We start from the raw sequence: 15058 nt of genomic DNA on the forward strand, positions 1-15058 counted from the left end.
CCATACTCCGAAAGGAGTTACAAGCGAATATCGAACAGGTTTATTAGCGTCGAACTAATTAATGATGCGCAACTGATTACCGGCAAGGTGGTGGAACCCCTTCCGAACCGTCTGATGAATCAAGTTGACACAAAGCGATTGATAACTGGATCACCACTCATACGAATCAAATTAATAAAAACAACATATCGTAGATTGTTGTCGCTTGTTGTCACGTTATCCATGAATAAATCATCGTTTGATCGACAAGCTATTATTGTATGAAGAAAGTAAATCCGATTCCGATAATTCCATTTGCTCACTCGCCCGCGACATGATCGACAACAAAGGACAACAGTTGAGTATTTCGATCGATCGTGGTAACGCAAGGCAATGAGTTGGCTGCGTTCTTTGTTCTTCCCGAGGTTCCTACTTAGCGCCCGCATCATCATCCTCATCATCGACGCAGTAGAAGCAACAACAATGCGATGGCTTTGACCGTTCGATTCCTCATCAGTCGTGGTTATCGCGTTGCGCAGTTGAGGGAAAGGAGTAATCCAAAAGGCGGCTTGGGACGAGAACCAGATAAGCGTCGAAGCGTTCAATAGCTTGGCACGCTACGTACGGCGCGATAAGGATAGGAGCGCTTTCTTCGGCTGAGCCGAGGAAGTGGCACTGGCAGGCCGGCGCAGGAACTGATAAACCATGGACAGTTTGTGTGCTTAGCATCCAAGGGGCAACGGATTTCTGTGTTCAAAAGTGAGCACACAAATTGTTCTGAGTGAGAGGTGTCTGTTGTTTCCTCGTTTTAACGCGGATGCGATAGGGATTCAAAAGTGTCTTTGATTAGTAAGTGATTAACGGTCGGATTTGGAACGGCAGTAGCTCACGGAGCGTTTCCCTGAACGGATCTCAATTTAAATCTGGTGGTGGTTGGTGTAGTGAAAGTTTCAAAAAACATGTCGTTGAGGTTTGACATCGATACCGAACCGCCTACGGCGGAGCTGCTCGAGTTTGCCCGAAAGGAGCTTCGCGAAACGCCGGAAGTGCGTGAAGCAGCTATCAAGGAACTGCGCAGTCTACTCAAGGAAGCGACTGATCTGCACTATAAGGACGATGATGACTTTTTGCTGATTTTCCTACGACCATGCCACTTTTATCCGGAGAGTGCCATCAAAATGGTGAGTTTACATCTACAAACCCAGCGAGTTTATAACCTCTGCTAATCACCATTCCAATAGGTGATTGACTTGTGTTTCAAAAATAACGTTTCCCCTTATCAGGGCTAAGTCGCGATCCACTGAATGTGCAGCCCGGCTGGTCGCCGCCATCCGGTGAGAAATCACGTACAACAATCCGACCAGACAGCGCTGCTCGGATTTGCCGTACTTAATTCTTCTATCCCTCGGCAATAAGCAGTAAAATAATTCAAGTATTTCGAACGCACATGTGATGACGATGCAAATTGTGTGACCGATCGTGAGCGATAAGAAAACAATTTTTACTGCGATAGAAACTCTCCGTTTCATTGCCGTCTTCCGCGTGGAAACGAAAGTCTTCATGTGGACTTTGGCTTTAAAAATCAATCACACTGATTATTTCGCCGCAGCTGATTAGATTGTGACGTAAACGTCTCCTACAAGTGACTTGTTGAATGAGAATGTTTGCTTTTATAAATGTAGGGTTACGGACCCTCTTTGTCATGCGTAAGCACGATCCATATTTTATTGTGAGTTTTTATAAGAATTAATCCGCAAGTACTCAAGTTTTTTACACCAGATAATTCTGACACATCTTGCCTTGTTTCAGAACTTACATTTCTCAGTGGAACAATTTGCATGCTCCACTTCGTCATGAACAACATTTCTATCGTTTATCATGGACAGACAGCAATTATTTACAAAAATCTATGCACGTATTCTTTGACCCGTGTGCAAGAGCTACCCAACTATTATAAAAAAAAAGTGGAAATAGTTTGAATCACAGCTCAAAATTTCAAGTAGTTACTCTTCGTCATACTCAAAACTGGTAGAAAAATCAAGAGGACTTCTATTTTTTGAACAAATAGTGAGAAATAGTAATTTTCTAACATAATCTTTTCCGCGATAGCGAAGAGACAATCCATAAATATCAATACCAGGTTAGTTTGACTGTAATTCGCATCAAAGTTGGTTATAATGCTGGTTTCTTGTGTATATGTCTGGAAAGTAGACGAAGACCCGCCGTAGACGAACCCATCCAGCACCCTAGTGCTGTTTGACAATATTTGCTTTCGCTGCATTAAACCGTTCGAATATCTGTGAAGTAGATTTGGTTTGGAGTAATGTAACAGTTTTCTGTTGCATGAAACTTTATCGTGTTTATGTTGAAATAATTCTATGCCAAAACAGCTACGCCTTTTCTAGAATCGTTTGCTTATCGGCATTTCGCTGAAACATCATTAGAATTTCTTCTTTTCAAATTAATTCGTGTGATAATAGAACTGATCATCAATTTAAACAACAAAGGAATTATTTTTATGTTTATACACAGTACCATAGAATTTTTACGGTAAGTACAGCAATTCCCCCTATATGAACGTTAATATGGACCGTCTTAATCCGAATCACCTTAATGATGCCATACGACTTCATTTGACAAATTTTATACTTCGCGCTATAAAATTGAAACAAATTGCTTTGTCCATCATTTAGTAAAACTATTTTGAGACCAATAAATATAGGTGTGTTCACTAGCTAGCCCAGACATAAACAAAAGGAGAGGCACACGACGTTTCAGAGGAATATTTTGACCTGCAAAACGGAGAAATTACTTATCACAAAAGTACTGACCCATTAGGTTGAAAACTATGGACTTTCGGATGCATTTGCATTTAAAATCAAAGTGAAAATCAGGCTAAAAATTAGAATTAAAACTGGACTCGAAATCAGAGTCGAATTCAATTTGATTTTGAACTAATTTGGGCTTAAGTTTTTTTTATATTGAACTGAAAGTAATAATAAAAATTGGATTTGAAATTGAACTTATGTAAATTTAGAGCAATTCAGACTAGAAGCTTGAATTAAGACTAATTTGAACTTGAAGCTTGTCTTCAAACCGGACATGGACATGAAATTAGACACGAATTATTACTTGAAATTAAAATTGAATTTTTTCATTTTATTCTCTCACACTCTTTATCCCTTCTCTCGTTTTCCTTCATTCTGTTCCATGTTTCCTGGTTTATTGCTCCATTTTTCTTCGCTTACTGTTCGCTTTTTATTATTTTCAATCTTGTTCTTCCTCGTGCTTCTCACTCATTTGTAGTTATTTTCTTTCTCGTTTTTCGTCTTTTATGTCTCTTTTTCCCTTTTCCCTTTTCATTTCGATTTTTCGTCTTTTTCTCTCTCTTTTTATCTCCTTTCCATTACGTTTTTCGTCTTCGTCCATTTCGTTTTTTCTCTTTTTGATACCCTATTCACAACGCTTAGCTTCCATCGGCTCAACCGAACAACGTGCTCCTATCCTTATCGCGCCGTACGTAGCGTGCCCAGCTATTGAACACTTTGACGCTTATCTGGTTCGTCCCATACCGCCTTGGGATTACTCCCGTCTTTTCTTTTAATTCAGATTTTGGCTGCCTTTTTTCCTTTTCCTTCCAGTTTTTCCCTTTTCTATCCCGCTATTTGTCTTTTTTTTCCTTCCATTTTACATTTTTCTTTAATCCAACCACCAACCAATTGGCATTTGCCGTTTAAATGGCCTATTTTATTTTTTAATAATGGTATTTCAAACACTGTCGAATTGACTTAATTGACCAACATAGAACAACTCGCGATCTTGTAGAAGTTTGGTGTCTTCGACAAAGTTTTTTTTAAGGCCGTTTTATCATCATGCACAAAACACAATTTATTTATTGTTTATACCAATAGACATATTGTTGTCCTGATGATAATTTGGTCTAACTAGTACGTAAAATATTTAAAAATTTCTCACTAATAGTGAAAGTCTAACCCAGCTGACACTTGGCTAAAAACTCGTTGTAGCCCGACGATGGCCCCGTTTGCTGCATAAATTGTCCTTCGAAACGATACTTGGAGGAACATTCTGCAGCGAAGAGGTCGTGGTTGAGCTCGTAGACTGATATGGTTGAGAAGCCATGGACAATCGGCCCTCGCCATTAGGAGATCAGGCTATGAGGCTATGAGAGATGTTTTCTTCTGAACGATTATTCAACTTCATTCAACATTGAGGCCTTCCGAATAGTATGGAGAATAGTCTTTTTATTTACTTGTATATGACGCTTTCGGTTGGTACTCGAAAGTTTTATTAAATGAACTACTGTCGTATGTTCGAATCTCGGCTGGGAGAGGCTGTTAGAGTCAATAGGATCGTAGCACTGACCCCGCACTGTCCTGTATTCTAACAGCTGGTTGCGAAGTCTGTCGTATAAAAACAGAAGGTCAAATTTCAATAACGGAATTAGCACCCAGGCTTTGGCATCCATTTAGTACGTCACGCAAATTTTGACCAAAATTTACTACCACCCGCCCCCCCCCCTCCCCCCATTGTCCCATTGTCACATTTGGTCACACATTCATGATCCCCCTGAGAAAGTACGTCACGTCACGGCACCTCCCCCCCTTCACAACAAAAAAATTAAATATACATTCCAGCCTTTTAATTTCGAGCTATCAATTTAACTCATTTCTATCAACTCATCAAATAACAAAAATGAATTTCAGCAAATAAAAGAAGGAAAATGTTCGAGTTTATAAGTCATCGATTGACGGATTTTGAAGATGATCTCCAATTGCTGCGATCGGAAACGCTTCAGAAGTCGCTAGTGTGTCGTCGATTAATGTTTCGCGCATATCCACGTCCTTTACATCCATCCACTCAAATTCGTCTGATCTATAGAACTATAGTTGAAAGAATCAGGACTTCCTGCTGACGTCTTGCAGCAACACGCCTTGGAAGAACTTTTCTGACGGATTTTGTCATTTTGTGTATTTTTTTTGCAATCATTCAACATTACTTTAGATGCGAAATTTAACCCGCAAGTGGCACAAACTCTATCCTTCCGGAAGCTTTTGAGAGAGGGGCAGTATAGGTTGTACAGAAGAACCTTAAAACCAGCCGTGGAACTTCGGTATGAGTTTAGGTTCATCGATTGAGTTCAGCAACAATATCAAGAGGAAACATTGCCATTGGTCTCTGGTAGTACCCCTTAGCCCCTCAGGAGTTTATGCGACTACAATTTGCGGTTAAAAAAATTTTTTAGGCAGGACGGTACTCAAAGAGTTCTTCAGTAGTGTACAGCATATTCTGTAAAGCTTTAATGGAGAGTTCATACTACAAAAATAAATAACTCCTGTTTACACAAATATGTTAAAAAATCAGTGCGTTAATTTTATAGAAGCCTTCAATAGTTTTATCTCAAAATAAAGAAACCTCTTTATAAATCCCCGAATAAATTTTACATTTGAATATTTTTTTCTTGTGACGTCATATAACTTTATACCGCCACCCCCCCCTACGTCACAAATCGTCACGTTTAGGTCAGCCCCCCTCCCCCCTATAAGCGTGACGTACCTTATGGATGGCCCCTAATAAATCATTTTGTTTTATTCTCCAATTCTACATTCGCACCACACACTCCTCTTGCGACGATATTAATTATGTACAGCTCTTTGTTTCTTCCGCCGAGAAGATAAGTGGTTATCTACTCGATCAGTGCGATAGAAACATGCAGTGCGTTGCCGACGGTCGCTCCGGCAAGCCTTCGTGTAACTAGTAATTGCCCCAAAGATTATTATATTAACAATCATTAGTAATACCCCAAAACGGAAAACTGACATTTTGAATGCAACAGAGAATCCTGCTGGTACTACTAATAGTGTGGTTGTTATACCAAGCTATGAGAATTGAGGGAGTTAGAAGGAAAGGGGTGTAAGCAGGGCTTGAAAAGGGATCGCAAGTTGAATGTGACTGCCGTGAATGCGAACTTTCCGCATTCAAACTCCGCTTTTTGAACGATCATTTGACTGTTTTTTTTAATCCAGTCAATCTGCCGCTTGCGCTGCTGCCGTCTTACAATTCATGCGGCATCTCAGCAAAAGCAAACAGTCGATCTCCCGTTTTGCTTTGCGCTGTGAGAATATAAACTGCAAACTGACTGGAAGCATACGGTGACGTATTTTTTCGTTTCTCTTTTTGTCTTCAAATCGGCTGCTCACAGTAGTAGTTTGTCACCCGGACGTCGGTCGGACGCAAGCAAAATATTCGTTTGTATTGGACGGAGTCCGACCGACTTCTTCCATGCACATGTAGTGGTTGTTTTTTTGTAGTATTGAATCATACGATTGTGCGATTGCTTTTCCTTAGCGTGGTGATGCCAGTCATTTGACTGTTTTGCAGTCATTTGCTGCTCCAAACGGTAAAGGCAACTTGATCGCAACGAAAATGTCAAAAAGTTTTAGAACGCGGTCGTACTGCTGCGTGCAATCGGCGTTTGACTGAGCAAACTGCCAGTTGTGTTATGCATAGCGTTCGTATTCCACCTCTAAGCGGACGGTGTGAACTTGAATGCGCGTTGGTGTGACTGCGGTAGAAAAAAAGGATCGATCGAAGCCCTGGGTGTAAGTGACAAAATTGAAAAAATCGAGATAATGGTAGGAAACGATAGTTTGAGTATGGTTTTAGGCATGCCAGAAAATTCACGCCAAAATTTTACCGTTTAATGACTTTTTTAAAAACATGAAAAAACGAGCAAAATAAAAGTTGGTTTTTGTTTAGAAGGAAAGGGGTGTAAGTGCACTATTCAGATTGCAATTCTAGCACAACTAACAAAACGGTTTGTCTCGAATATTTTTTATGGAAATGAAATTTTGCTGATATGTTGGATGCCACGCAAGGATTCTTTTTCCACGAAACTTAATTATTTTCGTCAAGAGTAACCTTTCAAAAGGGCGTATTTATAAATGGGATTATTTTTTTTATATCGTATGTCGAAAACTACTTCTTTGTTAAAAATTACGTCAACGGAAAAGTTGTAGGAAATTAAGTATATTTTCGGAAAAAAATACACTGAAAGAAAAAACTTTTCAAAACCAAGACAAAAATCATTAAACTTGAATTATCTCAAAACATGTCCCCTCAGATTTGTCTCATTTTCATTAAAGATAGCTTAAAACATGTTCTAAAATCTCTTTTGGATTTTTTTTAATCTGATAAATTTTTCGAAAATTTCCAAATTTTACTTTTTTTTTAAACCAAAACAAAATCAAATGCTACGCATAATCAAATTATGTCACTTTAACTTTTGTTTAGGCCCAGCCGTTCTCAAGTTATGCCATTACTTATATTTTATGAAGTTTTTGTCCTTCCGATGTGAGGCCAGTGAAGGGGAGGGGGCTCCGTTTCCGAAAAGAGCAATTTCTTCGATTACTAAAATTATGGCAACTACAAGATGATGATACATAAACTAGTGCCGCCCGTTGAAAAAATTCAGAACTATTTTCTAAATCAGCTTAAACATGAATGCTTAGCTTAGCTTAGGTCTAAATCATCTTAACATGAATGTCACTTAAACAACATTTCCGAAGACGGCAACGTTCTAGAGAGTCAGCAGCGCAAGATTCAACCCACACAAGTATATTACATGTATGGTGGCTGCTATTACTGACACAAATTTCCCGAAGAAAGCAATATTTTTGGTTACTCGTATCATGATATATAAAGTATGCGAATATACGCTAGCGCCGACCGATGAGAAAATTCTGAAATATTTTCCATACCATCTTGAAGGTGACAGTCACTTGTATAAACTTCTCGAAGATCATCACTTTCTAAGTAATCAGTAGCGTAAATTACAGCCTATACAGTAATATTACACATACGGTAGCGCCACGTAGTGAGACAATTCTGCACTATTTTCTATACCATCAGCAAGGCTGCTATTACTTACCAACTTTCCCTAAGAAAGTAATATCTTAGGTTATACGGATTATAAGCTATAGCAAATAAAATGAGGTCGTATATACACTAGCGCCGCGCGTTGAGAAAATTCTGAACTATTTTCAGTGCCATCTCCGAGATGATCATCATTTGAACCATCTTTCCGAAGACCGCAACTTTCTAAATAAGTAGCGTAAGATACAGTCTATACAAGAATATTACAGATGCACTAGCGCCACGTAGCGAGAAAAACCTAAACTACTACTGCCTGCCCGCAAACCTACCTTTCAATGAAATTGATTGCAATATGATTCCCAAATATGCACTTGCACCCTTGTCACTCCAAGTAATAATTCTATTATAATCGCTTGGAATGAAAGGGGTACAAGTGCATCACTGAGAAGAAAAGGGGTGTAAGCTCAAATAACATTTTCAAAACAGTCTTATAAATCCCGTAAATCAAAATTCTTTTTCATGATTTCAATAGAATTTAATAAAGCAATGTTCGCCAAGGGTAGACAGGTTCTGTAAAGAAGAAGAACAGGGCTTTCAAACGGAGTAAAAAAATTTTGGCGGCCATCTTGGATTTGGTCGCCATATTGGATTTTATCAAACAATCGCCGTTTTCACCATGCGCCCCCCAACTGATTTTCATTTTAAAACCACCATTGAAAAGCTGAGGAAAAATGCTACAAGAAGCATTCAAAAAATTAGGTGCAAAAATGCATAGATTTAGAGCCTTGCACACTTGAAATCATTCAAAGAAATATAGGTGCATTCGCATAAAATCATAGCATAAAATTTGTGAATAATTAAATTACTTAATATTTTACAACGGTGGGATCCATTATTAAAATTTTTTTCAGTATTCCATTGCAATTTGCTGTAAATTTGGCATTTTAGCAAGTAATAATCAAGGAAAATCCATATTGCCATCCACAAAGCCTTCTCTAATCGTATCACTTCCTTCTCCCTTCCAGATGCGCCGCATAGCCGAATTCAAGAAAAGCTACCACAATCTGCTGCACAACCTGATGCCGGAGGACGAAAAGCGTGCCTTCACCGAGCACAACGTAGTGAACGTGCTTCCCAATCGTGACCAAAAAGGGCGCCGTGTGCTGCTGGTCAACTGTGGCGCCCTGTGGGACCCGAAACAGGTCAGCTCCGAGCAGTTGTTCCGTCTGTTCTATTTGATCCACCTGATCGCTCAACTCGAACCGGCCACCCAAATCAACGGGGCCGTCGTAGTGATGGACTTCGATGGGCTATCGCTGAAACAGGTCAAAGCCCTTTCGCCTTCCTTCTCGATGCTACTGTTGACGTTCATCCAGGAAGCGCTGCCGCTGCGTCTGAAGGAGGTTCACATCATCAAGCAGCCGTTCATTTTCAACATGGTCTGGACCCTGTTCAAGCCATTCATCAAGGAAAAGCTCAACAAAAGGGTGAGTCGAACCTCAATACAGCTAGGGAAAAACCACGTCTAATTACGGCGAACAAAGTTCGATTGGTTGGCAATGTTATCACTTATTTTAATCTGATTGTGTACTTTTGTCAATTCGGACTATCAACTCGGTGATGAGTTTAAAGTCCATTCGAGTTTATTGTCGGTGGAATGTTGAATGAAATGTAAACACGTAATGTGGCGTGATTGTTTAAGCTGTACTTCGAAACGGAAGTGCGTGTGCTCCTTTGTTACTGTTCCCAGTAGAGGATTTAATTTAATTTATCTCTGTTCAATTATTGACATAATTAATTTAACTACATTTTATTAACTTGACTTGAATATTTGACTCGATTTTGAAAAATTAAGCTTTTCGGTAATTCATTTCGTCCCATCGAGGACAAAATTCCAACTTCACAATCTTGGGCAAGTAGCAGAAGGACCATTACGGAACCGACCTAAAAGCTAAACCCTTCTTTTCTTCCATCCATTCATTCCTCCCGCCGAACCGAGCAGATTTTCTTCCATGGTGGAGACATGCGTAAGATTCACCGATTCATCGAGCCGGACTTCCTGCCCGCCAACTACGGAGGCAATCTGCCGGCCATGAACTACGGTGGCCGCGACTGGTACCCGTGTGTGTTCCGACACATCGATCACGTCAACGATTGGAATCGGTTCGGCTTTACCGATGATCCCGAGTTGCAGAAATATTTTCAACATAAATAGATTTGAATTGTCCCGTAAAAGAAGCATCTAGTGGAACTATATTTTAATGTTAGTAGTCAACCAAAAAGTAGTCAAAGTATTATAAATAGAATCTCAAAGTATTGTAATAAGAACAGAATTATGAATACATTAGTTGAATTCAATTATTAAGTATTCCTAATTGATCCTTCCATCAACGGGAATTTACGTGCTGATTTATCATTTCTGAATTTTTCACGCTTCTAGCTAAAGTTAGTATTCGTAGCATCGGAACACATCGTAAACAATAAAAACTCTGAATTGTGCAGGATTAGATTATCTCGAGAAGAAAACTGTGATAAGCATGTGAATGTTAGGAAATTATACGTAGGAAGTGAATAAAGTTAGCAGACACTGAGAATAAATTTTAAGTCTCTGCTTAAATTATTAGGTAATCTCAACTGTTCGAAAAAATATGAAAATATGAAATGATTTCAATTTCAAAGTTCAATTTGAATCAATCATATTGCTTCATATTAATCTTAATTTTCTTCAAACAAACATAGTACATATAGCATTTGATTTTACTATTAAAATATATTCTAATTTCTATTTACAAAAATAATCATGTGCTGGAATCATTTCACAGTTTCCTTGGAATTGAATTGATGCTGTTGAAACCACAAATAACGCCAAGTGCAATCCTACAACATGAGTTGCAGTGACAGTTTATATTTCTATTTTAAACCTGAAACAAAAAAACTCTTTCAAACTTCAAATAACAATCCAAAAATTAGGCTATAATTATTACTTACAATATGTTGTGTGAGATACGATTCTTCACCAGCAACTGAACGATTGCAAGCTCTGCCACTGCAGTTTTTATAGCACAATTGTACGCAAAAAAAAACTATTAATAACTCAATAACACTTCCTGATAAGTAGAACTTTAGCACGAATCCGTCAATCACCGATTAGTGGTGTTATCCGACTGTCAAAGTTGCACTGATTACCACCTCGGGTGAAAACATGAAGGGGTAGCACTATTAATGCAGACCATGCCACCAATCAACTTCCACAATGTCTATCAATTTATTTCTGGACTGTACTATTTTCAATCCAATCTGTTCCACTTTCTCTTTCCTTCTTAGATGTTCTTCCACGGGAGCGACATGAAGAAGTTCCACCAGTACCTGAGCCCTGAGGTGCTGCCGAAGAACTACGGCGGAGCGCTGCCCGAGATCGACTACGCCGGCAAGGATTGGTACCCTTGCGTTGATAAGTACATCGATCACATCCGGAAGTACAACGAGTGCGGCTTTGCGGCGAAGACTGAAAAATGAATTGCGCTAGAAATGAATAGAGCGAACCAAATATGCATCATTCCAAAGACTCAATACGAATAAGGCTTAGCTAAGGATGAAGAAAAAATTTCATTAGCTAGAAGCTTACAGCTTGTTACCTATTTTTTGTTACCATTTAAATATGAAGAGATGAATTTTATTATGAATTTTAAGTGTGCTTTTATGTCAAAAAAGTTAAACAATTAGTTCTCGCCATTATTCGATTATAAACATTTTCGATTTCGTATATTTTAATAAAATGTTATTTCTGAAACTCACGCTGAATCATAATTAATCGGTCACATAATAATAAATAGGTGAATTTTGATACCGTCGTTTGACGCCATCTGACTGCCAAGATAATAGAATCTTACAATTTTCTCCACAGATTGTCCTACTACTCTGAAGTTGGAGACATCATCCTGATTCCTATCCAACGATTTGGTCTTGATAAACGTATTGATAAACTTGATAAACGATTTGGACATAAAATAAAGGCCTTCTGCAAAAAGTGTATCTTTCGAAACAGTCGAGGTTGCAACGGTAAGAAAATACACTTCAGAACCGCGCAAGTGGTTAAATAGTACCAATGCGGAAACACTTATCATCCACTAGCTCACTAACGGGTATTTACCGCCGAAATGAGAATTTGTCGTCTTCATAAGAGTTAAAATTTATTTATTCGGCACTAAACGGTTGCTTGGAAAGAATAATTATTTTGATCTTGCTTTTTCGAGTAGGGCTTATCAAGTGGACGATGGCGATGATAGCGATCGAGCCCACAGTGAACAAAGGATTTGGACTGCATCGACGAATGGAAAAACTATCCATAGCAAACAGTTGGTAACTGTCCATAAGCGTCTCTCACAAACATCCTTGAATACATCCAATTTCCACTGAGGCTTCTTGAGATATGTAGCGGTGGCTGATAATGTCGTCAGATGGTCCGATTTTTTTCCTTCCCTTCATCGGCCAGAGAGTTCGCCCACACTCACTTGTCCCGTCAGCAAGAGCGTTTAACTCACTTGTCCAGAGCTGCTTCAAGTCGATTCTTAAGTTCTTCAGCGAACTATCTCTTCGCTGCAGCCTAGAGCTCTCCTCCCGCCTTCGGATCTCACCAATTGGAAGTTCCGAGCATCAAGAAGGATGCATCTTCATTTTCAGCCGATTTGATTGCCAGTATGTCCATCACGGGAGACCCACGTGACTTTTTGCACTGGTTGATGGGAAAAGAGCGATTCCCCATATCACCACCCTATTGTTACCACATAAGCTCACCGTTCTTACTCACTTCGCCAAGCTGATGTCCCAGCTTGTATAACGATCCTCTTTACCCAATCTAGGGGATTCGCGGATCAAACCAAGTTTTAAGGTTAAGGTTATAATTAAGGTTATCAAAAAAGGCTTGAGTAAAGAGGAAAGTTATACTAATTTAATATGCGTCGTTGCTCCAATGACCTAATGTTCCGTTCTACTCCCTTCACAGCTCATCTACCTTTCCCACCGCAATTGTAAAAACTACTGTCAAACGGGGTAACTTGCAACAGTTTTCAACTATTAGTGCAACTAAAAACTTATCTGTAGTACATTTGAGGACAATTAATTAATACAAAGTTATTAGGTCTAGGATAGAACAATTTCACATATTGAGAAAAAATATGCGATCAATATTGGCTGTTGTATAATTTTTTTACTAATTTGTTACTAGTAACCCCTTAAACGGGGTAACTTGCAACAAGCAATAGTTTTTGGAAATTGAACTAAATGAATTTAATGATTTGTATGAGTTTCTTTTGACTTGAATATGCAAATGATAATCCGACTTGCGATTTTTAATGCTTTTGCTATGAATATACGCATAAACGTCCTATGTCACGTTGGTGAAAATAATTTATGAGCCCCGTAACGGAAAATTAGGAATTAAACTTTTTATATTTTTCATGCAGTTTATATTCCTTGTCTGGATCCGATAGAACTGCCTTCTTTGAGGACCGTTCACATATTACGTAACGCACTTAGGGGAGCGGGAGTTGTGTAATAACTCATTACACGTCGTATATCCACTATGCAAAATCGCGTGGAGTGGGGGAATTGAATCATCAATATCTTGGTTACGTAATGTATGAATGTTCATTACGTTACGAGTGATCGTAATTAGACACTGTCATATTGCTGGTCGATTTCTCTCAGTGAGGATATTTTCTTTTTAGCCTCTATGGCCATTTTCGGTATATGCAGAGAAAAACTGGCATATTTTCGACTTACCGAAAGTATCTTACACTCTTCAGTTGTGCTTTAGTATTGCTTGATGCAAAATTAAATGATAACTTGCCTCGTGATGTTAACAGAACACAGATTTTTATTTCCACCAGCTGTTGCAAGTTACCCCGTTTAAGTGCTTGTTTTACGAATAATGTGGTAACAAGCAGGATAAACAAAACTAGTCATCATAAATCAATTATTTTGTTTCCTTATTATTCATTTCACTATAAAAAATGTATGTTAAGCTTCTTTTATTTGAAGTACTTGTGGGCGACACAAACGTTTTACAGACGAAAAATTGACGATGAATTTGACATCATCTTGTGCGATTTTTTACAAATAACCAAAACAGCAAAAAATCAACATAACAGTATCCAAGGCTTCTTAAATCTGTTAACTACAAGATTCAGGGACTGGTATAGATTAAAAATTGAAGTAACAGATCAAAAAGTACAACAAATTGGATCGATATACCGTTGTTGCAAGTTACCCCATTTGACGGTACCGTTATAAAAAAATATTTAATGCCTACAAACGGTGAATAAAGTATAGACGCGCAAAGAGCGTTGCAAAAAACACCAATCGAACCGTCAAATTGAGGCAAAGTAAACAAACTGGTTCGGTGTTTTTTTTTTCATGTAGACACGCTAGCCTTAGGCATAACTTGATGAACAAAGTTTCTCCAATCTCCTTGGTTGTGAGCTTGGACACCATGTGCTCGCCGCCAGATCTCGCTCCACCTGGTCTAACTAAGTAAGCTGCGAGTAAGGCAGCCGTCCTGATCGTCTCTAATTCCAATCGGATCTGAAGCGAACGCTATCTTTGCAGGGTAGTTGTTCGGCATTCTTGCAACATGCCCTGCACATCGTATCCGTCCAGCTTTTGAACACCGGGTTCGCCATAGAACTGTGCAAGTTCATAATAAATCCTTCGCCTCCATACTCCGTTCTCCTATACGCCGCCGAAGATCGTTCTTGGCAGTCATCTTTCGAAAACTCCGAGCACTCGCAGGTCCTCCTCGAGCATTGTCCACGTTTAATGCTTTTAGAGAACCCTGAGCTTAGTCTGTTCGACCGCAATTGCTTATCAAGCCATAGCTAGCACCATCGGCGTAGAAAGAGGGGGCGCCTAGGGTACCAGGCCCCCTCCGGAGTTCTACAGGTTCCCTCTAGGAATTTTTACCATTGGAATTTAAAAACGGAAAAAAAATCACTGTATATGTTCTTAAAAATAATTCCCTCCTTATGGCGAAGTTACAAAAGAAGGCAGAACGGAAGCTAACCTGGCTCAAGGAAGATACTAATGACCTTGCACATGATCTCCAATTAAGTCAAACGAAAAACCGGTATATTGAAGACCAATAAAGCCGCTAGTAAGGACCGTCTACCGGCAGAGCTTTATAAATATG

General features: G+C 39.1%; 1 protein-coding gene across 1 annotated transcript; it reads left to right on the forward strand.

Moving 5' to 3' along the window:
* The first annotated feature begins 596 nt into the window (after window positions 1–596).
* LOC128742363 (clavesin-1-like) lies at window positions 597–11596 on the forward strand. The gene is made up of 3 exons (XM_053838700.1): window positions 597–1160; window positions 8898–9359; window positions 11197–11596. The coding sequence occupies exons 1-3, from the start codon at window positions 939–941 to the stop codon at window positions 11386–11388; spliced, it is 876 nt and encodes a 291-aa protein (XP_053694675.1). The 5' UTR covers window positions 597–938; the 3' UTR covers window positions 11389–11596.
* Window positions 11597–15058: the final 3462 nt, after the last annotated feature.

The sequence above is a fragment of the Sabethes cyaneus genome, chromosome 3, assembly GCF_943734655.1.
Source record: "Sabethes cyaneus chromosome 3, idSabCyanKW18_F2, whole genome shotgun sequence".
In the NCBI taxonomy this organism is placed as follows: Eukaryota; Metazoa; Arthropoda; class Insecta; order Diptera; family Culicidae; genus Sabethes; species Sabethes cyaneus.